Source organism: Pelobates fuscus, chromosome 3, assembly GCF_036172605.1.
Source record: "Pelobates fuscus isolate aPelFus1 chromosome 3, aPelFus1.pri, whole genome shotgun sequence".
NCBI classification, from domain to species: domain Eukaryota; kingdom Metazoa; phylum Chordata; class Amphibia; order Anura; family Pelobatidae; genus Pelobates; species Pelobates fuscus.
In genome coordinates, this window is record NC_086319.1 from 287,999,290 (window position 1) to 288,023,763 (window position 24,474).

At 42.2% G+C, this 24,474-nt stretch overlaps 1 protein-coding gene across 1 annotated transcript in view; it reads right to left on the reverse strand.

Moving 5' to 3' along the window:
• LOC134601780 (disintegrin and metalloproteinase domain-containing protein 9-like) overlaps positions 1-24,474 on the reverse strand; it is a 145,487-nt gene that overhangs the window by 70,593 nt on the left and 50,420 nt on the right. The window contains exons 8-10 of the mRNA XM_063446281.1: positions 17,301-17,473; positions 10,437-10,518; positions 10,001-10,134 (exon numbers count right to left, since the gene is read on the reverse strand). Of these exons, the coding sequence (XP_063302351.1) occupies positions 10,001-10,134; positions 10,437-10,518; positions 17,301-17,473 (389 nt within the window). The remainder of the gene's footprint in view (positions 1-10,000; positions 10,135-10,436; positions 10,519-17,300; positions 17,474-24,474) is intronic.

Sequence of the window (24,474 nt, forward strand, 5' to 3'; positions counted from 1 at the left end):
CAAGACAAGTAGATCTTACACCTCAAATACTACCCCTCCTCTCTAGGTCCCTCCGTCAACAAGCAACGCTCGTGTCTTGCCATAGCCTTACGTACTAACTAACATTCTAACAAAACAGGAAACTACTGGCCTGACAGCTACAAGACAGATGGCGACTACCATATCCACAAGATTCGACCACATGATAGAGGAGACCCGATTGCCAGAAGGAATCCTTCAGGCATTCCAATCGTACTATACAGAACTATATAATCTATCCCAATCACGCCAAGGAGAGCATCAGCGGCACCACCTGGTCACAGATTTCCTTGCTCACAATGTTACGAGGACACTGTCAGCGGGGGCGGCGGAGGAACTAGAACAACCACTGACTATTGAGGAGCTAACTGAAGTTCTCAAATTGTCAAAAACCCATTGGGCACTGAGACCAGATGGCCTCCCCCTGGCATACCTACGCATGTTTCGCGATCTTCTCTTGCCGAGGCTTCTGAAAGGGATCAACTCGATCCACACAGGAGGGCAGTTTCCCTCGAACACCCTGGCTGCCGTGGTCACAATCATACCAAATGAGAGTAAGGACCCAGGTGTTGTTTGAGCTATCACCCCTTCTCACTCTTGAATGCGGACCTTAAATTGCTCGCAAAAAAGCGATGGCCCTCCGACTACCGAGGGCCTTACCGGGTCTGATCTACCATGATCAGGTGGGTTCTATCCCTGGTCGTGAGGGGCGTGATGACACCATCAGAGCCCCGAACATTATCCATGCTGCCTGGTCGAACAAAAAAGAGCTAGTGCTTCTCTCCACATACGCGGAGAAGGCGTTCGACCGGGTAGACTGGCATTACCTAACATCCACACTGCAGCACATAGGAATCGGACCGTTTATGCGAGCGTGGGTGCAGGCCCTATACACGACCCCCACGGCCAGAATCTGCGTCAACGAAGCATTAACCGTACCACTCCCTATTCAAAATGGTACCCGCCAGGAGTGCGCCCTGTCCCCCCTTCTGTTTGCCCTCTCTCTTGAACTTTTTCTGGAGGCGGTCATGCATGACAGGGGTATTACGGGGTTCACCTCGGGTGGGGGAGAGCATTGCATCGCAGCATATGCGGATGATATACTCTTCTTCCTGGAGCAACACAGGGTCTCCATACCAAACCTGTTGGAGTCTTTTAGGCAGTTCGGTCAGGTCTCCAACATGAAATTGAACATTGAGAAATCAGAGGCACTCCACCTGTCACAAGACCCAGCTTCCGCCGCACTCCTCCAGGCAGAGTTCCCCTTCACGTGGTGCACGGATAAACTGAGATAGCTGGGCACGAGATCTCACCCAGCTGTACCGGCTTAACTATCTTCCCTTAATAGACACACTCCAAAAAGACATGCAACGCTAGACCCCTCAATACTTCTCGTGGTTCGGTCGGAGCAACGCGATTAAGATGAATGTCGTACCGCATATATTATACCTATTCGAAACCCTCCCAATCACTATCCCTAGAACATTCTTTAGTACCCTAACCATGGCGATACGGAAGTTCGTGTGCAACCATCGCCAGACCAGACTTCGGCGGGTCCTCCTGGAACTACCCAAGTCGGCTGGGGGGGGGGTGGGTTTCCCGGTCTTCCATCAATTGTAATGTACTACCATGCTATCCACCTGCATATATGCCTAGACTGGCACACACCCTGCAAAGAAGCTACAGGTGTCTTTGGAGAAAAAAGAGGGATGGAACAGCGCTATAAAAACTGATCACAACGGGGAGCGGGAGGCTGCACACCTGAAAGGAAGGGTAACCCTCAAAACCCTTCAAATGACTGGAAAGACAGGAACAACAATTACAGGGTGCGCCAAGAACAAAGTAAATAAATAAAATGTATAATAGAAAAAAAATAAAATACCAGGGAAACAGGCAAATTAAAGTCTCTAATTCACAGGTATATTCTTCAGAAATTCTCAGGACGTCTTGGGTCAAGTTCTCATTAGCATATATGAAAGAAAAAAAATACACAGAGGGGACCAATGGTGCAGTAACTTAAAGGAGTATGGCTACAGACAACACTGAGATTAAAAAATGCCAACTCACATTTATGGGAGCTATAACCAGCTCGAGTTAAAACAGCATACAGTGGTATTTAAAATCCCCACATGTAGGATATTCCTCTCACAAGATTTTCAGTGCAGGTAATATGAAATAAAAAACACAAGAGAAGGCAGAACCGTTCAATTCTCCACTTCTTTGTTTGCTTTATATGCTTTCTCAGCATGCATACTGCCGAGTGAAGAGGACAGACCTGACTGAGAGCTAAGATTAAAGGATGAAATGGATTTTTACATTTAATTTTATGACATTTTACAAATACACTGATCAGCCACAACATTAAAACCACTGATAGGTGAAGAGAATACCATTGTTACATCCTTTCAATTGCACCTGTCAAAGAGTGGGGTACATTAGGCAGCAAGTGAACAGTCAGTTTTTGAAAATCATGTCTTGGAAGAAGGGCAAATGGGCAAGAGAAAATTTTTTTATTTTGGCAAGGGCCAAATACTGATGATCTCCAAAACGGCAAGTCTTGTGGGGTGTACCCAGTATTCAGTAGTTAGAACCTACTAAACATGGTACAAGGAAGAACAACCGAGAAAGCCTTTTAATTTAAAAATGAAGTAATGTTTGGTTACAGCTGTTAAAGGGACACTGTAGGCACCAAGACCACTTTAGCTCATTGAAATGGTTTGGGTGCAAAATCCCATCACCCTATACACTAGAGTGGTAATTATTGCAGTTTTTAGGAGGGGGCGGGCTTGACAGAGGGGGAAGCTATAGTGCCAGGAAAACAAGTTTGATTTCCTGGCACTAGAGTTTCCCTTTAACCCCTTCCTGACCTTGGACGTACCAGGTACGTCCGACAAAAAACGGTTGTTAACGACTGCAGACGTACCTGGTATGTCCGATCCCATTTATCAACTTACCTGATCACTGGCGATCGCGATGTGGGGACTTGCCTGGCATCCCAGGCAGTCCCCTTGCGGTTGTTCCAGCCCCCCGGGGCATGTGATCGCGGGGTCCTCGCGATCACATGGCCAGAATAGCCGGCTTGTGCAGTGCCTGCAGGGGGAGTGCCTGAGCTCTCAGGCTGTCCCCCTCATTCATGCAAAAAAAGTTTTAAACGTTAATAAAAAGTTTAATAAAGTAAATAAAAGTACTTAGATCATATATTCATATATATATATAGTGCCTGTTGACCTCTTATTGTTCTAAAACACACAAACCACTATGTCCGGTCCCTTCCTAAAACTAAGACGAGTCAGATGTGCGAACCAGTGCATATAACCTATTATCTTACAAACAATGCTGGGTGCCCGGTTAAGGTACTGGTTGCGTTCTTGGGCACGCCACCATACGCACCACTGAACCATTACTGTCACTGTACAATACTGTCCTTACCACAGGTAAGTTCATGCACTATATAGCCAAGATATCCCCGCACACGTTAAAGACACGGGGCCGCTCGGAATCATAGGCTTATGCGACTTAAATACCACAGCCGATTTCAGGAATTGGGAAGCTTTCATTAAAATGTCTACCTGATGGTTAACAAATGCACTATGATCCTGTATAATGTTTTGCATTAATATTTCTCTTTTTGCCCACTTTTTACCGGCCTACAGCATACGTCGGTTTTGGCACACCTCAACCGATTATTCCTAAAGCTACATCGCTACAACAATCTTATTCTATATCATATGAGAATGCCCCAAACACAAATGGGAAGGCATGGCCTGAAGTTGTGGGAGGGGCTATAGACCTACAAAAGGGACTCCCCCCTTTCCCTACTTACCTTTGTGGGTCAGACGAATAGCCCCACCTTCCACTCCCATTGTTCATATTTCCTCTATGTAAGCCCACTTTTTACCGGCCTACAGCATACGTCGGTTTTGGCACACCTCAACCGATTATTCCTAAAGCTACATCGCTACAACAATCTTATTCTATATCATATGAGAATGCCCCGAACACAAATATATATATATGTATGAAAATGTTTTAATTAAATGTAAAAAAAAATTACAATTATATACCGGTTTAAATTTGTTCTAACTGTATTTTGATATTACTAAACATAAATTTGAATCAAAATACATTTAAAATGATGATATATGAATATATATATATATATATATATATATATATATATATATATATATATATATATATATATATATATAGCGTCCAAGTAGAGAGCACTCTGGAGTCTTAATATTATATCAAAATAAATGCTGCTTTATTGTGCAGAATACAAAAATGTCGACGTTTCAGTCAAAGTAGACTTTTTTCAAGACAATTCATGCAATGAATAAACCGTAATTATATATGTTACAAAAGAATTCCTATTGGAGGGTGAAAAAAATGAAAACGAGGTCAAGTGACGTCACAATTGACGTATTTCGAAAGAATGTTAGCCAGGTGATTCTTGACTCAATCAAGGTTAAGAAGAGTGAATTAATACTATTTAAATATACAAAAGGCTATTTACAAATTCTAAAACTAAAAAATAACAATAAGTAAACCTAAAAAATACTCACTATATCATATAATCCTGCTAACTAATAAAAAGTCCTGATTTTTCTTTCTTACAATTTTCTAATGCCTATCGGCAGAATATGTATATAAAGACAAAATCAATGTATCCTATCTAGACCACAAAATATCCTAACAATATATATCTTAGTAGTATAATATTTGTAACAAAATTTATCATTTTAAGATCACAATATCATAATATCCTACAGACACTTCATATGTAACAATGTTATCTTCTATTCAAAAAACAATAAAGGGCATTCTTCTCATTTAACCCATTTGGTGATAGTGCCCCCAAAGTGTGTATCCAATACGCTTCACATTTGAGTAGAGCCAAGTCTCTATCCCCTCCCCTCGGGGAGATGGATACATGATCTATACCAATAAAATGTAGAGTTGCCAAATTATGGCTCGCCTCAAGGAAATGTCGTGAAACGGGGGTAGTCGCTATTCCACTGTTGAGTGCTGTATGGATAGTCGATCGATGTCCACGCATTCTCTCCCTCAGATCGTTAGATGTTTTACCCACGTATATCAGCCCACATGGGCATATTATTTTGTATACTACGTGGGTAGTTTGGCATGTATTACGATATTTAATTTTATACATTTTTCCAGATCTAGGGTGGTTAAATGTCTTTCCTGGTGTCATAAAGTTACATGCTAGGCAATTTAAGCAACGGAAACATCCAACATTGGAAGCCATCCTAGATGATTGTGCAAAAGTCCATTGATCGGTATGTACCAATAAGTCTTTCAGGCTTTTCCCTTTCCTATAACTTATAATAGGTGGCTTCTGAAACACTGTAGGCAAAGATGAATCTTTGCTAATAGTTCTCCAATTATCCAAAATGTTTAGACGTAATTTATTAGAGGGACCTGTTCTGAAACACTAATATTTGTTTTCTGCAGAGTCTCGGGAGTGAAACTGAACCCCCCCATGTACTGGTTTTATGTTGTTTTCAAAAGTTAAAAGAGTCAAATATAAGGCTTTTTTTCCCATTGAGATTTGCCAGATTGGTAATGTTGCCTTTGAGACCGTATGGTAGCCCAGGAATGAGAATTTCCCCCATGATGGCATACCATTTGCAAAAATAGACAGCCCAAGGTATTGCAAATGGGTTATGTCCAGTATTTTTAGTAGCCACTTAGTCCCAAACACTGGCCAAAATTAGTGTTCACATTTGTTTTTTGCATTTTTCACACACAAACAAATATGAACGCTAACTTTGGCCAGTGTTTGCGACTAAGTGGCTACTAAAAAAGACTGGACATACCCCATATTGAATACTACTTTAAAAAACTATGTACATGTGAGGTGTGATTCAGAGATTTATGACAGATAACGGTGCTACAATGTCACTATTGATACATTTTAAACATATATATTTTGAAACAGCAACGTCCTACTTGTACTTATAGCCCTATAACTTGCACAAAAACAAAACAAAACTAAGAACATGTTAACATTGGGTATTTGTAAACTCATGACAAAATTTACAAACTATTTAGCATGGGTGTTTTTTTGGCAGATGTAGATGAGTAATAGATTTTGGAGGTCATTTTTAAAAAAATGTTTTCATCATATTTTATAATTTTTTTTTATAGTAAATAATATGATATGATGAAAAAAATTGTATCTTTAGAAAGACCATTTAATGGCGAGAAAAACGGTATATAATATGTGTGGGTACAGTAAATGAGTAAGAGGAAAATTATAGCTAAACACAAACACCGCAGATTTGCAAAAAAAGCCCTGGGCCTTAACGGTAAGAAAATTGAAACACGGTCTGGTCACTAAGGGGTTAAGGACATAGTTTCAAAAAAGAATTATAAATTATAAATTTATATTTAATGACAATCCAGTTCTTCCTATATTTTATTTCCCCCCCCCCCCCTCAAAACACACAAATGCTTATTTTCTCCACCCAGGATGCCCTATTATTAGTAAATTCCATTACCACTAGTTTATTGGCCTTTATTGATTTTTATTTGCAGAAATATGCACAAGAAGCACTTTCATATAACAAAGATATGAAAATCCATGCTTCAAGAGATGGATAGTATTGAACGGAAAGAGAAATACAGTCAAACACCATAATTTATGTACAGACGCAGTCAACACTTACATTAGCCAGGACAAAAACATACCGTATATACTCGAGTATAAGCCGAGTTTTTCAGCACATTTTTTGTGCTGAAAAACCCCAACTCGGCTTATACTCGAGTCACTGTCTGTATTATGGCAATTTGCATTGCCATAATACAGACCGGGGGAGAGGGGTGCTGGCAGAGCTGTACTTACCTGTCCTGCAGCTCCTGTCAGCTCTCTCCTCCTCCGCGCCGTCCGTTCAGCACCTCGGTCAGCTCCCAGTGTAAGTCTTGCGAGACTTACACTGGGAGCTGACAGAGGGAGCTGCACAGACCGCGCGGAGGAGGAGAGAGCTGACAGGAGCTGCAGGACAGGTAAGTACAGCTCTGCCAGCCCTCCCCCCCACTGAACTGCCAATGACGCTGGACCACCAGGGAAGGAGTCCCCCTCCCTGCTATGTATCAAGCAGGGAGGGGGGACGAAAAAAATATAATAAATATAATATAATAATAAAAAAATAATAATAATAATTCAATTAAATAATAAATAATAATAATAAAAATATATAATAATATTAAAAAATAAAAAATAACATAATTAATAAAATAATTAATAATATTAAAAAATGCCCACCCCCACCAACACATACACAAACACACACTGCATCACACACACTCACACTTCATTCATATACACACACTGCACTCACACACACACACACACTGCACTCACACACACACACACACACTGCACTCACACACTGTCAGGGTACCTGAAGCCTCTACCTTCGAAAGAGGTAGAGACTTAGTAGTTTACTCCTCCAGCAGGTCGGCTTCCTCCATCCCTCGCGGCTCCCCTAGACACTCTCACGCCGGCCGCGAGGGATCCGTCTCATTTTATGACGTCACGCACGCTGCCCGACGTCATGACGTCAGTCCGGACCGATCTGTCACTCAAGTGACTGGAAGCCACTCAGGACTCGTCGGAGGCGGGTATACTCACTGTAACCAGGGTATTTAAACCTGTTTCTCCCATTCACTCATTGCCCTGTCGTGGTTCTAGCCTGTCTAGTCACACAGTGCTCTGGCGATTTCAGTTATTCCTTTGGTTCCGACCCGGCTAGTTTGACTTACTCTGTTTCCCTCTGGTATCCTTGACCCGGCTTGTTCCTCGCTCACCTGTCCTCTCGTTCCCTCGACCTCGGCTTGTTTCTGACCATTCTCTTTACTCTCCGTACGTTAGTCCGGCCATTCTAAGGTCCGGTATACGTACCCTGTCCTGTTTGTACTTTGCGTGTTTGATCCCTGTCCCGATCCTGACACACACACACACACTGCACTCACACACACACACACTGCACTCACACACACACACTGCACTCACGCACACACTGCACTCACACACACACTGCACTCACACACACACACTGCACTCATACACACACACTGCACTCATACACACACACTGCATTCATTATATACACACACTGGAAATAAATATTCAATTAATATATACGCACACACACTGCACTCTAACGCACTCACACTGCACTCTAACGCACACACACTGCATTCATACACTGCACTCATACGCACACACTGCATTCATACACACACACTGCATTCATACGCACACACTGCATTCATTATATACACACACTGTAAATAAATATTCAATTAATATAATTTTTTTAGGATCTAATTTTATTTAGAAATTTACCAGTAGCTGCTGCATTTCCCACCCTAGTCTTATACTCGAGTCAATAAGTTTTCCCAGTTTTTTGGGGTAAAATTAGGGGCCTCGGCTTATATTCGGGTCGGCTTATACTCGAGTATATACGGTACATCAACATTTAAGTTTTTTTTTTACTTAAATTGACTCAATTATAGCCATTTAATTTTAATATACATTTTTTGTTGGTAAATTTGTTCGTAATAAATTATTTTTAATAACAACCTGGATACTTGCGATTTTACCCAATTTATGGAGTGTATTTCTGGAGTAAAGAAGGGCAAAGGATGTTCTAGTCCCCCATTTTGGCCCCTGGGAGGCACCCTAAGGCATTCCAAACTCATGCTCACTCAGTCTCCACTCCTTCAAAAAATCGTTCAAAACCCACTTCTTCATAAAAGCGTATCAATTAAACTGTTAATAGCTCCCGACTGACTCCTCTTCTGCAACTGTCACCAGTCTTACACTATCCTTACCTTTTGTATCATTTTACCCCACTCCCTCTGGCATGTAAGCTAATTGAGCAGGGCCCTCAACCCCTCTGTTCCTGTGTGTCCAACTTGTCTGGTTACAACTACATGTCTGTCCGTCCACCCATTGTAAAGCGGAATTTGATGGCGCTATATAAATGGCATAATAATAATAATCTATCCTGTGAGTGTAACAATTGCAGTGCTATTTTCTATATATGTAAAAATATTTCACTATCTTTTTCCATTATCTTTGTAGATTCACACCTGTATCCCAGTTCCTATACATATATTTGCTAATGTCTTGGTGTCAGATACCACAGGACAAATTCACAAGTCTTGTGTTTTCCATGCCTTGACGCATCAGAGCTGTGCTGGCACCATGAGGGGGGCTGACATGATATTATACTGGTGGTTTTAATGTTGTGGCTGATCAGTGTACATATTTGTTAAATAAAGGGATACGTACAAATATTATTAACAATCCTGGAAAGTGACTTTTCCCCTTAATTTGGCAAGTGTGTGTGCTTTCACCCTGCACACAACACAAGCCAAAAGACACAGTATTACTCAAAATGTAAGTCAGGATAAGATTGCATAGAGTAAATACATATAAATGATTGACAAGGCTGTAGGGGGCACAGTACACAAACGGTAGCGTTCTCTACATTTACAAATAATCCTTCAAGCATAATTCAGAGCTCCAATGGCATCCTCTTCTATTTAGAGATTTTTTTGCTCTGCAAAGGCTTTTTAATTGTTAACAAACTACTTGTGCAAGTCAACTGTCTGTGCTCATTTCCCAAATCCCTGACATTTGATTTGATATAAAACAAAGAATTGTCTGCATGGTGTGACAAGTTTTCCTTATTCTTGTGGTCAAATCTTTGGATTATTACTTTGATTATTTGACAATATAAAACGTGCTAACATTTTCAGAAATTTTGAAAAGCATAGCATTAAATTTCATAAATCAGTCATTAATAAGCCTTTCTGAATTAAGCCTGACATTAAGATCAAGTCATGTTCATGTTAGTCTTTTTATATGAAACTAAATAGACATAAATAGGAGTCACTGCTTCTCACATGCATACACTGTTATATGACGTACAGGTCTACCTACAAGATCTCATTCATAGTGCAGGTTGTGTTTCCAGAACGACAGGTACATCCTGGGGTATCGTGCTTCATTCCCAAAACATGGCCCAATTCATGAATAAACAGATCCGAACTCAACACCAGTTTGTTAAGGTTCATCTATGAAAAGCATAAAAAGTCTCTTAAGGGACAGTCCCATAACAGACAAGCATTTTCTATTTGTCATATTCCAATACCGTCACAAAATATAGCATATGTGAAATTGCACTTAATTATCCTTAACGATTCCTGAGGAGACGGTTACCAGAAAAAAATAACAAGAAGGCAAGAGAGAAAATGTTTTTTTTTTTTTTTTTACCTAAAGGCAACTGAAAAACAGTATAGGCAGTTCAGAACATTTATTACCTGAAAGTATGTTTTTTTCTGTGCATTTTAACTAAAATGTGTATTTAGTTACTTACCACAGAAAAGAATCCTGCTTTATTAAGACTGCATGCTCCCTCCAAATAGGCCAGCCCTGACACAGAAACAGTACTTTCCCTTCTAAAATTAAAGGAAGAGTATTATAAATCAGTTAGTATTGCTGCATTAGTGTTCAACAATGAAGCTTGAATAATCAACAGTGAAGGAAAAAGTATTTTATCCTCTGCTGATTGTGAAAGTTTGTCCAATGACAAAGAAGTGATCAGTCCATAATTTTAATGGTAGGTGTATTTTAACAGTGAGCGGAGCCAGAGATTCACCAAGTTGTTAGTCGATTAGAAACTACTAGGATACACGGGGAGATTTCCTATAGATTGATGGATAAGCCAAGTAGATTTGAGGAAATATGGAAAAAGTGGTTCTGTGGATAACAGCTGACAGTGTTGTATTTAACTTTACATTACTGTACAAATTATTTTACTTTACAATTATTTAGACCTCATAATTTTTCATCTTTATATTTTTCTTGATTCAAAAACTTCCTCATGATCATCTTATGTAAGAATTTAGTCAAAAGCCATGTAATGACTTAAGATATTCTGTTTGTTTTAAGTCCTGTGAAAGAATTTACCTTTAATTCCAAGATTCAAGCTTATAGGTGTCATATTAGATAGCCTATATTAAAATTGGCTACCTTGGACTCAGGAAATGCTTAATGCTCAAAGCGACACTTAAGACCATATAAGTCTAGATCCGGGAGAAAATAGCCCCCACCTGAGCTGTCTCTCCTAAATCAGTCTGTTTCTTCTATTTCCCAGAACTTATCTGTTATATGTACATGACGTTCATCCCTATGTCTTATCTGTACTCCTTCCCTGTTATTTCACTCCCTTCCTACTACTGTTCTATGAGTATTTGCATGTAGGCACTTACTTTTTAATGTATAAAAGCACAAACTGTTATAATAAACGTCAGAGGCTTATTTTGATAACCAACACGCGTCTGGTGTCTAATTCACGCTTCTCCAATTGCACTTGATACAATTTGGGTTCCCCTGAATATAAGAAAGATCCATATTGGATCTATGACAATTGGTGCCGTGAAACCCGGGATTAGACGAATCCAGTCCATTCAGACCTAGCAAGAGGAACTCTGAGCCCGAGTCACTGAATCAGACAGCTGCAGCAGGTGAGGAAAAGTTTTTATTTTCAGAGGGCACTCTAGACCAACAGATATGGAGGAAATTTATGGCAAATTACAGAGGATGGTTAGAAGATAATGACTTAGTAGAAGTCGCCCAAAAATGGCATGATACTGCAGTTGAATTAACTAAATGTGGTTGTAAAGAAACCACCAGAAAAGGTATACCATATTATCAATGTTTTGGACCTCTATGTTCCCGGAGTAGGCAAGATCCTGGGAAAAATCTTGAAACCCCCCCTTACCCGGGTAAGGCAGGGACTCCTTTGGTCCCTAAAGACCAAGCGATTTACCAAGATCAGGCATCTCTTGGTTCTACTATCACTAGTCAGAAAGAATATTGAATCTGTCCACGGTGCAAATGGACAAATTATTGGGGGGAGGAAAAGTGTACAAGTTGTGGTTTCCCTAAACCCCCAGCTCACATATTGGCCCTTTTACAGAAATCAGAACCTCTCTTTCCAGTAATATTACGCAGTGGGACTTCATATGGTTCCCCAGCCGCCCCAGTAAGACCTATGGGTTCATTAGAGGAAGAGGGTAGTCCACCAAACTTAAGGGAACCCCTAGTTGCCCCCCTACACTCCCCAGTGGGGCCATTAGCACCACAATTTACCACTCCCATGATACCCAAAGTTGAGAGCGTATACCATGAAAGGAGACAGCCGAGCTCAGGTATCCAATACTGGGAAGAATATCAGCCCTGGATACCAAGTAAACAACTGGCAATAATACAGCAGCTGCCAGACGTAGAAAAGGCTCTTGTTCAGTCTCTATCCACAATTTAAGCTACTTACTAGGAGGGATTAAGAACAGATTGTTGCCCTAAAAGCTGGCCCCATTTGGGCTAATATAATTGCTAGATATACCGATGCCCATGAAGATAACCTCAGAAGAAGCAACATGCGAACAGATGAATGGTTTAGAACCAAGTCTGCATCTGGAGCATGTTATGTAACTGCAATGAGAGAATGGGCTAAATTAAAGACAGAGGAACTAGCCCATAAATTAGGAGATATACTACAAGGGAAAGATGAATCTGTTGAAACATTCTTCACCAGACTACAGATGGCTTGGGAGGCATTGGGTTACACAGATATTGAAACCACTTCCACCAGACTGCTTATTAACTGCTTCATGGATGGTCTCCACATACCCATAAGGACTGGTCTCCAAAATTCTAGATCTGAGTGGAGACGTTTAACCTATGGTGATCTAGTAAAGGTGGCTATGGGAGTGGAAGCCAATCTAAATACTAGAAAGAGTAGCACACCTCTAATGGCACTCTGTCCCTAGAGCTGATGGAGACAGAAGGCAGGTAGACTGCTGAAATTGTGGCAGGAAAGGACACATTAAACGTAACTGCAGGTGTCCTCCTAAAAATGGACACCCCCAGGCTTCAAATGATAACTCCCAGGACAACCAACCACCTCTACCACCTCCCCTGCCCCAATAGGAAATTGACAACCCAGTGTCCCTACATGCTTTAAATATTCCTGACACAGCTGGACCCTCACCATTTATCAATGTTACATTGCCCGGGGACCGAAGAGTCCCGTTTCTGCTCAACACAGGGGCAGCCAGATCAATGTTGCAGGGATAATATGTATTCCCGTATGAGAAGTCTGAAGATGTATTATCATGTGTAGGGGTGGATGGGATCCCAAGTGGCATTCCCCTTACCCACAAACTGAGACTGCAGCTCACGACTCTACTGCCCTCGTAACCGGACTACTTGTCAGCCCTCATGCCCCTGCTAATCTACTAGGCAGTGATATTCTGTCTGCCCTTAATGCATATATCCAGTATAGCCTCACTGGAAAAGTGACATTGTCTGTGCCCTTAGAGCAGGGGTGGGAAATCTGCGGCCCTCCAGATGTTTTGGACTACACATCCCATACTGCTCTTAGGGCCATAATGCTAGCAAAGCATCATGGGAGATGTAGTCCAAAACATCTGGAGGACCGCAGATTGCCCACCCCTGCCTTAGAGGACAAACAACTGATATCCCTCTCAAATGTTCTGGCAACTCTCACAATGCCCAGCCATTTGTCAGAACCCAACATTGACTTGTCCTCAGTCCCTGATTCTCCATCGGCTACAGGGAAGACAGATACAGGCAGACTCTCTGTGCCCCCATTCAAAGTGAATCTCCTGCCCAGAGCCACCCCTCCCTGTCAAAGACAATACCCCTTAAGCCCTGCACAGGAAGATGCTATTTCCCAATCTGTCCACTTGTAACACCCCATTAAGAAAAAGCTAGAGAAAGGGAAACCTGTGGTCTACCGTATGGTACATGATTTAAGGGCAATTAATGCAGTAACTGAACTCATTGCCCCTAATGTTCCCAACCCTCATACATTGTTGTCACAGATCCCACCTTACTCTAAGGTATTTACTGTTATTGACTTGGCAGATGCATTCTTCTCTGTCCCTTTGCATCCAGACAGTCAGTACCTATTTGCAGTTACACATAAACACAAGCAGTACACTTGGACAGTATTGCCCCATGGTGCACACAACTCACCCACTATGTACAGCATGGCTATGGCCCAAATTCTTGAAGTTTGGCCAAGGGCAGATGACATTGTAATTTTGCAATATATTGGTGATTTACTTTTGTGCTGCAAAAATATGGAGTCTTGTACTGTGCACACTCTTTCCTTGCTGAATTTTCTGGCACAAGCAGGAAACAAAGCTACCAAAGCCAAACTACAGGCATGTTTTCCGACTTATTTTCTTAGGACACTGTATTTCCCACGCCACAAAGCATCTCACCCCTGCTGCCCTCCTGGACAAAGCCACTGATATTGTCTTAGATAACCCAGTGACCATTTACACACCACATGACATCAACAGCATACTGACACAAGTTCAACCAAAACACATATATACTGCAAGGCATCTTAGAATGCAATGTGCCTTGCTTATGCCACCTGTTATACTGAAAATGTGTAGTGTTAAATCCATCTACATTGCCTTCCCTGGATTTAAAAGAGGGGAGTAGAGATGGTACTTGTACTTCTGATCTGTAAATTCACTTTCACCAGATGAGTTAGCTGAAGCCCAGGTACCCCATGATTGTGCAGCACTAATGGCACAAAAGACAGCAGGTTTTTCACATGTAATTGATTCTCCATTATCTAATGCAGATTTTAAGTTTTTTGTAGATGGTTTCAGATATGCTGATGAGAAGGGAAATTTCCACACTGGATATGCTGTAGTCTCTGCACATGAGGTAATAATAGCTGAACCACTCCCACCTCACTGCTCTGCACAGGAGGCTGTGCTGAAGACACTCACTGAAGCGTGCAAACTGGCCTCTGGTAAGACAGCCAATATTTACAGACTCTCGCTATGCCTTTGGTATAGCCCATGATTTTGGCCCTATATGGCAGGCCCGTGATTTTCTCACCTCAGCAGGTACTCCAATCAAAAACTCTGAAGCCGTGAGTGCACTTATGGACGCTATCCTGTTACCCACTCAAGTAGGCATCATCAAGGTGGCAGCTCACGTGAAGATCACAGATAACATTACAAGAGGAGACCACAAAGCAGATGAAGCTGCCAAGCAAGCAACAATCCAAGTACATCCTTCTACAGGTAATATCTTCCTGCAGGTTGTCCTTACAGATGACGCCGTTGACTACAATATACTGCTGACCTTAAAAAGTCAGGCAAGCAAGGAAGAACATGACCTCTGGAGGAAAATGATGATGACAGAATGTGGAGGAAAGGAAAAAGACTGTCTGCGACAAGTGCTGTACCCCATGATGGCCCATGGACCTACACATCTATCCAAGATGGACATGTACAGCATAGTAAACACCCATTGGGTAGCACTCGGATTTACTGTTGTAGCAGCTAAACACACCCAAGCGTGCATGATTTGTGCTAGAAACAATCCAGGACAGGCTGTCAAAATACCAATTAAGCACACACCAAGGCCACTTTACCCTTTTCAAAGGCTGCAGATAAACTATATACAATTGCCTAAGGTAGGAGTGTATGACTTTGTGTTGGTGTGCATTGATCTCTTTTCAGGTTGGCCTGAGGCCTACGAAGTGTCGGAAGACACAACGAAGGTCACAGCAAGTAAGCTTTTGAAGGAACTGGTATGTAGATATGGGGTACCTGAAGTGATTGAAAGTGACAGAGGTACCCATTTCACTGGGGAAATAATGCAAGAAATTATGAAAGCATTAGGGATCAGCCAGGCCTTCCACACCCCTTATCAACCCCAAAGTAGTGGGGAAGTAAAAAGGGCAAATGGCACCTTAAAGAACAAGATTGCAAAAGCCATGCAAGACACAGGGAAGCCCTGGACTGAATGCCTTTCCCTAGCACTCTTTTCTAAGAGATTAACCCCCAATTCCAGACATGGCCTATCCCCTTTTGAGAACCTGTTTGCATGTGTCCCAAAGACAGGCCTCTACTTTCCCCAGACCCTCCAGATGCAGCATGGTATTAGAAGAAAAAGAAAAAACTAGTACTGTAAAACGGTATTCAATGAAGTGAGAATTGCTGAGTATTCCAAGTGAATTTCAAATTAAGTCCAACATAGCCAAACTGAATACAGAACTGGCTTTTCCTTATTTAGTTATTTTAGCCTAAATTCACTTTAAATTCCTGGCAAGTCTCCCTGGTATATTCCCTACATTTGTGCCCTAGATAATAAAAAAACAAACAAAAAAAAAACACAACAACAAAATAATCCATATTATAATACTGTTTTTTTATGTCATGTTCCTACTTCAAACAAAGAGGGAGGCTAGGAAAGAACATGGAAAACATCTTAATTTAGACTCTCTGATTGGAGGTAGCAATTCAATCACAGGGATAGTTGTATTACATTAGTTTGGATTTTGCTTTCCTTTCCAAAGACTTTTTGAGATGGTGTCAGTCAGTCACACTTTTACCGATTGTCTTAAAGGGACACCATGGGCACCAATACAACTATAAATACTGTGGAACTTTAGGTCTAGACATTTGAAATCTATATATTTACATTTAAAATTTACAATTACATACCAAAACTATTGATTAAGAGAATGAATGGACTTTATAGTTGTCTTCTACCAGGTGAGAAGAATGCTGAAAGTGTCCTCCACGTAAGTAGCTTTAAGGGCACAAATTCATAGGGACTAAAATTATAGAATAACAAAATTATTTCCACTGGTTGTCCAAATGGTCTGTGGCACCATCAACTCAAATATCTCATTTAGGAATTAGCACACTGTACGAGAGCAAGTACAATGATGCCTACTGAGTGCTCTGTTTGGGGTTTAGAGTTCAGGTTCTTATGCCTGGACATTTTTGGTGCTTTTATATTGCTTAAAGCAACACTATAGTGTTAGAAATGCAAACACGTATTCTTAAATTATTCCACATAATATTTCTCTTGTGGCCTGTGACCACACATATGAAAATTAATTTATCAGCATACATTTGTTTTTTTCTGCATTAGAAGCTATTCTAATTAATGTGAATATTACATATAGAAAATAGATGTGTGTGGCACAGTAAACACCAAATATGTGGTGCCTGTGCATCAAAGATGGCTTTCCAAAGATACTTTGTGTCAAAACATTGTCACACCTTGTATGATGGCTGAATAAAATCACATTACTGTATACTGAGTGCTCTATCCTCTAAATAATATATATGTATGATATAACATTACATTGTACTGTAATTCTTACAGAGATAATCCTGCAATGTCACATTTGATTCGACTGTCCAGGAAGTCACTCTTCCACTTTAAGAACTTGTCAAGAACGTCTTGTGCATTATCTGTATCTGTATTTATGAGATTTTCATTGGACCATATTTCTATGCCGGCTAGAACCATGTGTGTGTTTAGTGGCTGGAAAATCTGAAGAGAGAGATTGCAGAAAATATATATATAAAAAAAGTAAATATTACAAAAAGTGTTAAAATCATCAGTTTTTATATTGAGCATAGGCGTGCGCACGGGGTGTGCACGCCTATGTATTGAGTCCTGCAGGAACAGCGTTCCTGCACTTTTAACGCTGTTCCTGCAGGCACTCAGCTCCCCATTCCTCCCCCTATGTTCCCCCTGGTCAGGCGCCGGTCTCCACTCAGCCGCGGCGAGGGAGCTGTGTGCTCTCTGCTTCCTGATGCTGGGAGCCGGAATATGACGTCATATTCCGGCTCCCAGCTACAGCAGACAGCCCACGCGGCGAGAGGAAGCAGAGAGCACACAGCTCCCTCGCCGCGGCTGAGTGGAGACCGGCGCCTGACCCACTGGACCCCAGGGACAAGTCCACCAGCACTCCAGGTAGGGAGGCTGGGTGGACATTTTTTAATTAAAAAATAATTTGTGTGTATGTGTCTGTGAGTGATTGTGTCTGTGAATGTATGTATGTGTGTGTGTGTGTCTGTGTGTATGTGTCTGTGAGTGATTGTGTCTGTGAATGTATGTGTCTGTGAGTGATTGTCTATGAATGTGTATATGTCTGTGAGTGTGTGTGCGTGTCTGTGAGTAATTGTGTCTGTGAGTGAGTGTGTATGTGTGTCTGTAAGTGTGTCTTTGAATGAAGGTGTGTGTGTTAAAGAGTGTGTGTCTGTGAGTGTGTGTGTGTGTATGGGTGTGTGTCTGTAGGTGTGTGGGTGTCTGTGAATGTATGTGTGTGCACGCGTATATATGTGTGTGTCTGTGTATGTGTCAGTCTGTGTGTGCACGCATATATATATATATATATATATATATATATATATATATACACACGTGTATATTATTTTTTTTTGGGAGGTGGAAAAAGAGTTCCCACACTTTATTCCCCAGGACTTCACCGGAGATCTCCGGATCTCCCCTGTCGGCTCACGCAGAGTCGGCGCTATCTGAGTGCCGGCTCTGCTCTAAGCCTCCATGGGCTGGAGGGGAGATCAAAGATCTACCTCACCAGCCCACAGCAACATGGAGGGAGGCAGTAGAGGACCCGGGGAGCTCTAGACAGCAGCTCCGCCAGGTTCCTCTCACGAGATCTGAGCTATGCCACGGCAACACTCAGATCTTGCGAGAGTTAACTCTAGCCCGCCCCGCAGGCTAGAGTTCACTCTCCACTGGACCACCAGGGATGGCACATGGCAGCAAGGATCCCCCCTCCCTATATAAGGTAGGGAGGGGGGGATATTTACTAATCTGCCCCCACCTCCACAATCCCTCCAAACATACAGCCCGCACGCTCACACACACAGTACACTAACCGCACCCTCACAAACACACACAGCACCTTTACAAACACACAACACCCTCACACACAGCACACTAACAGCACCCTCACAAACATACACAAACAGCACCCTCACAAATACACGACACCCACACACATCACACAAACGGCACCAGCACACATCACACAAAAAACACCCTCACACACACAGCACCCTCACACAGCACAGTAACAGGACCCTAACAAACACACACACAAACACCCTCACCCACATAGCACACTACCAGCACCCTCACACCACCCTCACACAGCACACGAGCAGCACACACAGCAGTGTATGTGTGTGTGTGTGTGTGTGTGTGTGTGAGTATATGTGTGTATGTATATGTGTGTGTGTGTGTATATATATATATATATATATATATATATTACATATATACACATGCGCCGTGTGTTTGTGTTTTAGGGTGCACACCCTAATGCAATAGGCTGCGCACGCCTATGATATTGAGAGTTATGAACTGCAGTTTGATATGGATGTTCTAGGAGGTATCATATTGTCCTTGTTTGAAGATATGCATTTTCCATCTATTACTGGTCTTTACCGCTGAATCACCATTATTTTTAATTTCAGCATGCATATATATCACTTTAATGGGAAATAAAAAGTAACATTTTGGTTGGACAGAAAAACTATTTAAAAATCATTTACCAAATAATGAAGTTGCAGATAAGAAAACAGAGTTGTAAATAAATAACATTTCTGAATACAGTGAGGGAAAAAAGTATTTGATTCCCTGCTGATTTTGAACGTTTGCCCACTGAAAAAGACATGATCAGTTTATAATTTTAATGGTTGGTGTGTTTTAACAGTGAGGCACAGAATTAAAAAAAAAAAAAATAATAATAATCCAGAAATACGCATGTCAAAAAAGTTATAAATTGGTTTGCATGTCAATGAGTGAAATAAGTATTTGACCCCTTCGACTTCGTATTTGGTGGCAAAACCCTTGTCAGACATTTCTTGTAGTTGGCCACCAGGTTTGCACACATCTCAGGAGGGATTTTGTCCCACTTCTCTTTGCAGATCCTCTACATGTCATTAAGGATTCTAGGCTGACGTTTAGCAACTTAAACCTTCAGCTGCCTCCACAGATTTTCTATGGGATTAAGGTCTGGAGACTGGCTAGGCCACTCCAGGACCTTAATGGGCCTGTTCTTGAGCCACTCCTTTGTTGCCTTGGCTGTGTGTTTTGGGTCATTGTCATGCTGGAATACCCATCCACGACCCATTTTCAATGTCCTGGCTGAGGGAAAGAGGTTCTCACCCAAGATTTGACGGTACATGGTCCATCTTTGATGCGGTGCAGTTGTCCTGTCCCCTTAGCAGAAAAAAACCTTCAAAGCATAATGTTTCCACCTTCATGTTTGACATGCTTTCTTGAGCAGGGTGAACCTGCGGGCGCTGTGTGTTACCAATTGTTATCTTGGTGACTATAGTCGCAGCTGCCTTGAAATCTTAAACAAGATCCTCCCGTGTAGTTCTGGGCTGATTCCTCACCGTTATCATGATCATTGAAACTCCACAATGTAAGATCTTGCATGGAGCATCAGACCGAGGGAGACTGACCGTTATTTCGAGTTTCTTCCATTTGTGAATAATCGCACCAACTGTTATCACCTTCTCAGCAAGCTGCTTGGCGATGGTCTTGTAGCCCATTCCAGCCTTGTGTAGGTCTACAATCTTGTCCCTGACATCCTTGGACAGCTCTTTGGGCTTGGCCATAATGGAGAGTGTGGCATCTGATTGATTGCTTCTGTGGACAGGTGTCTTTTATACAGGTAACAAGCTGAGATTAGGAGCACTCCCTTTAAGAGAGTGCTCCTAATCTCAACTCGTTACCTGTATAAAAGACACCTGGGAGCCAGAAATCTTGCTGATTGATAGGGGATCAAATATTTATTTCACTCGTTGACATGCAAATCGATTTATAACTTTTTTGACATGCATTTTTCTTTTTTTCTGGATTTATTTTTGTTATTCTGTCTCTCATTGTTAAAATACACCTACTGTTAAAATTATAGACTGATCATTTCTTTGTCAGTGGACAAACGGTCAAAATCAGCATAGGATTTAAATACTTTTTCCTCTTACTGTATGTAAAACTGACATTTTTCCCCACATATTCTATGATCCTCCACTCAAATCTCCCATATACTCATTTTGTACACACACACATATTTATTATACACACACATACATACATACATATATAAACACATGGATGTGGAAATAGTATGCATGCAGTTCTGGGCACCAGGCAGGCAATTGTTTTTAAACCTACCGGGCAAGCAGCAGGGTTGCACTAGGAAGGACAATGTTGGGACTGCCAGTGTGAGGTTTGTACCTCCGGCAGGTTTAGACTTCAGTAATGGCTTCCTTGAAGCCTGCCGCTCTCCAGCCAGCAGGATTACCAGCATGCACTCTTACTCGTGGAGCACCAGAAATGCAAAGAACAATTACTGAGGTATTGCTACACCTTTCCCAAACCCACACAGACCACATCTCAACACTGACAATTAACAATAGACCAAATAATAGAGTGGTAAAGGAAATACATACATATTAGGTGCATGCTGACACCACACTATTCTCAAACCCAGAGATACCTTATCTCAACAATGACAATTAACAATGGACCAAAGAATAGAATGGTAAAGGGAATACATACATATTAGGAGCTTGTAGGTTACAACATCAAAACCTTAAAGGACCACTCTAGGCACCCAGACCACTTCAGCTTAATGAAGTGGTCTGGGTGCCTGGTCCCTCTAGGATTACCCCTTTTTTTAAATAAACATAGCAGTTTCAGAGAAACTGCTAAGTTTATACTGAGGGTTAATCCAGCTTCCAGAGCCTCTAGTGGCTGCCTCATTGACAGCCGCTAGAGGCGCTTGCGTGCTTCTCACTGTGAAAATCACAGTGAGAAGACGCCAGCGTCCATAGGAAAGCATTGTAAATGCTTTCCTATGCGACCGGCTGAATGCGCGCGCGGCTCCTGCCGCGCATGCGCATTCAGCCGATGGCGTCGCGAGGAAGGAGGAGGAAAGCTCCCCGCCCGGTGCTGGAGAAAGGTAAGTGTTTAACCCCTTCCTCTCTCCAGAGCCCGGCAGGAGGGGGTCCCTGAGGGTGGGGGCACCCTCAGGGCACTATAGTGCCAGGAAAACGAGTATGTATATAGTGGTCCTTTAAACACAATATATAGATATAGAAATTGCACTGAGGCACCAAATGTGTTTTAAGTCCACAGGCGCAGTACAACCTAAAATCAGTGATGTAGAAACAAATTCCAGCATATGGAAGTAGTATATAATTGGTGTAATATCTTCAGTATTATATTGTGAAGCATATTTTTTTTTTATTACAAATACTGACCAATAACACTGACATTTTTTATTTGATTAATTCTTTATTTTTGTTGTGCAAGGTATAACTACAACATTGTGCTGCCATGACAGCAGGTGCAGTACAATGAGTTCAACATAGCAAAAACAAAGGCATGGCATTAAAACAGCACATTTTATACTGGGAAAAAGGAGGAATGCAGGCTAGTATGTCGCTTAAATGCAGGAGATAGGGAAGTGGTGTAACATACAATGCTGTGGAGTCGGTAGATATATGTTCTGACTCCGACTCCTCAGCTTTTTGTACTTCCGACTCCGACTTTCCGACTCCGACTCCTCTGTATTAATATGCAAATGTATTTTATACAAACAATTAAGCTATATTTACCAGCACTAAACCAAGCCATGATTTGTCCTATGTAAAAAAACATGCGCAGACATGTACTGTACACACACACACACACACAACACAGAGCCTACATTTTAGTACTCAGAGCATATAAATACACTTACAAACCTAGGATAGACAGTTTCTTCCAGAAACATGTACACATGTCTTTCCTCATACAGACAAGCAGGCATGCAGGTTTTAAAATAAATATAAACACTAACAGTTGAATCCAAGAAGCTGTTCCACCAAGTTCTTCTAAGCTCTTCTAGCAGAGAGAGGTAGTTGGCCAGAAGCTGCTGCCTTCTCCTTTTTGTGTGCTGAATTGCTGATCTGCTGCTGAATATAGGGCAGGATCTAGGAAGGGGCATTTATGATAAAACATGATTTCCCTAGTAGAATCCTATAGTCATGTTTAAAGTTTAAGCTTAATCAGAGTTTACAAGTTTTTATAGCCTTAGCTGAATGACGGCAGTATTTCAAATGGTTTACAGCTTCAGTCTTGAACTATTGATCCTCCATTCCCTTCACTTATACAAGTGTCTCTAGTCCTGCAAAAAACATATTTACTTAATCTCTTATCAGTGAGAGGCTAGGTTACCCATGGGCGCTTCGTTCCCTGTAAGAGCAGAACACAACACTATGGAAAGTATAAGTATTGCCGCTCCTAATTGTGCGTTGCATGCCATATAGTGAAGCACATGAAAAGCATGCTTCTTCACGGTCACTTAAAGCGGCACTGTCATGCCGAACTTACCTTTCCTCAATCTCTTCCTCTTCTACCCCTCTCTCAGGATCTGTTCTTCTTTTCTTCCTGTCTCCTTTAGTTTTCTTTAAAACCATAAGACAAAGTAGGGACTCTTTGTCTTATGGGATTCCTCCGCTTGACCAGCTCTGACCAGCGGAGGAGCAAAGTGTGCTTCATTTCCGCTGGTCAGAGCAATTTTCCCATGATCCCTAGCTTTCCTCCCTGTTCCCACAATGCTTCCTGTCAGTATTGCCAAACGTCCTGTCACTTAGACAGAACGCCGGCAAAACTGCCGAATTGCATCCTAACAGAATTCTCCATTGGTGTTAGGATGCAATTCGGTACTTTGTTTGTATCGGAATTTCATTCTAATGAATGAAACTCCGATCCTATTCATTGCTGTGGCTGCATCTTGCAGCCGCTTAGTAGATAACTCCCTAATTCCCACGGTATCAGGGAGCTATCTACTAAAAGGCTGAAAGACCTGAATTGGTCTTTCAGCCAACTTTACTAATACTAAGTAAAGATTACTTAGTATTAGTAAATAATATGCCCCTACTCGCTATACCGCGAGTAGGGGCATGTCTAGTAAGCAGTGAGCAGCCTGTGGCTGCTCACTGTAAAAAACAAAAAACAAAAAAAAACAATAAACAAACACCCCCCCTCCCCTGCGCGGGGTTAAAGATTGGGGGGGGACCTACTGCCCCCCCCCCGGCCCCCACCCCTGAGCGGTGGGTGGGGGCCCTAATAAAACAATAAGGGGGGGGGACCTACTGTCCTCCCCCCCGGCCCCCACCCCTGAGCGGTGGGTGGGGGCCCTAATAAAACAATAAGGGGGGGGACCTATTGTCCTCCCCCCCGGCCCCCACCCCTGAGCGGTGGGTGGGGGCCCTAATAAAACAATAAGGGGGGGGACCTACTGTCCTCCCCCCCGGCCCCCACCCCTGAGCGGTGGGTGGGGGCCCTAATAAAACAATAAGGGGGGGGACCTATTGTCCTCCCCCCCGGCCCCCACCCCTGAGCGGTGGGTGGGGGCCCTAATAAAACAATAAGGGGGGGGACCTACTGTCCCCCCCCCCGGCCCCCACCCCTGCGCGGTGGGTGGGGGCCCTAATAAAACAATAAGGGGGGGGGACCTA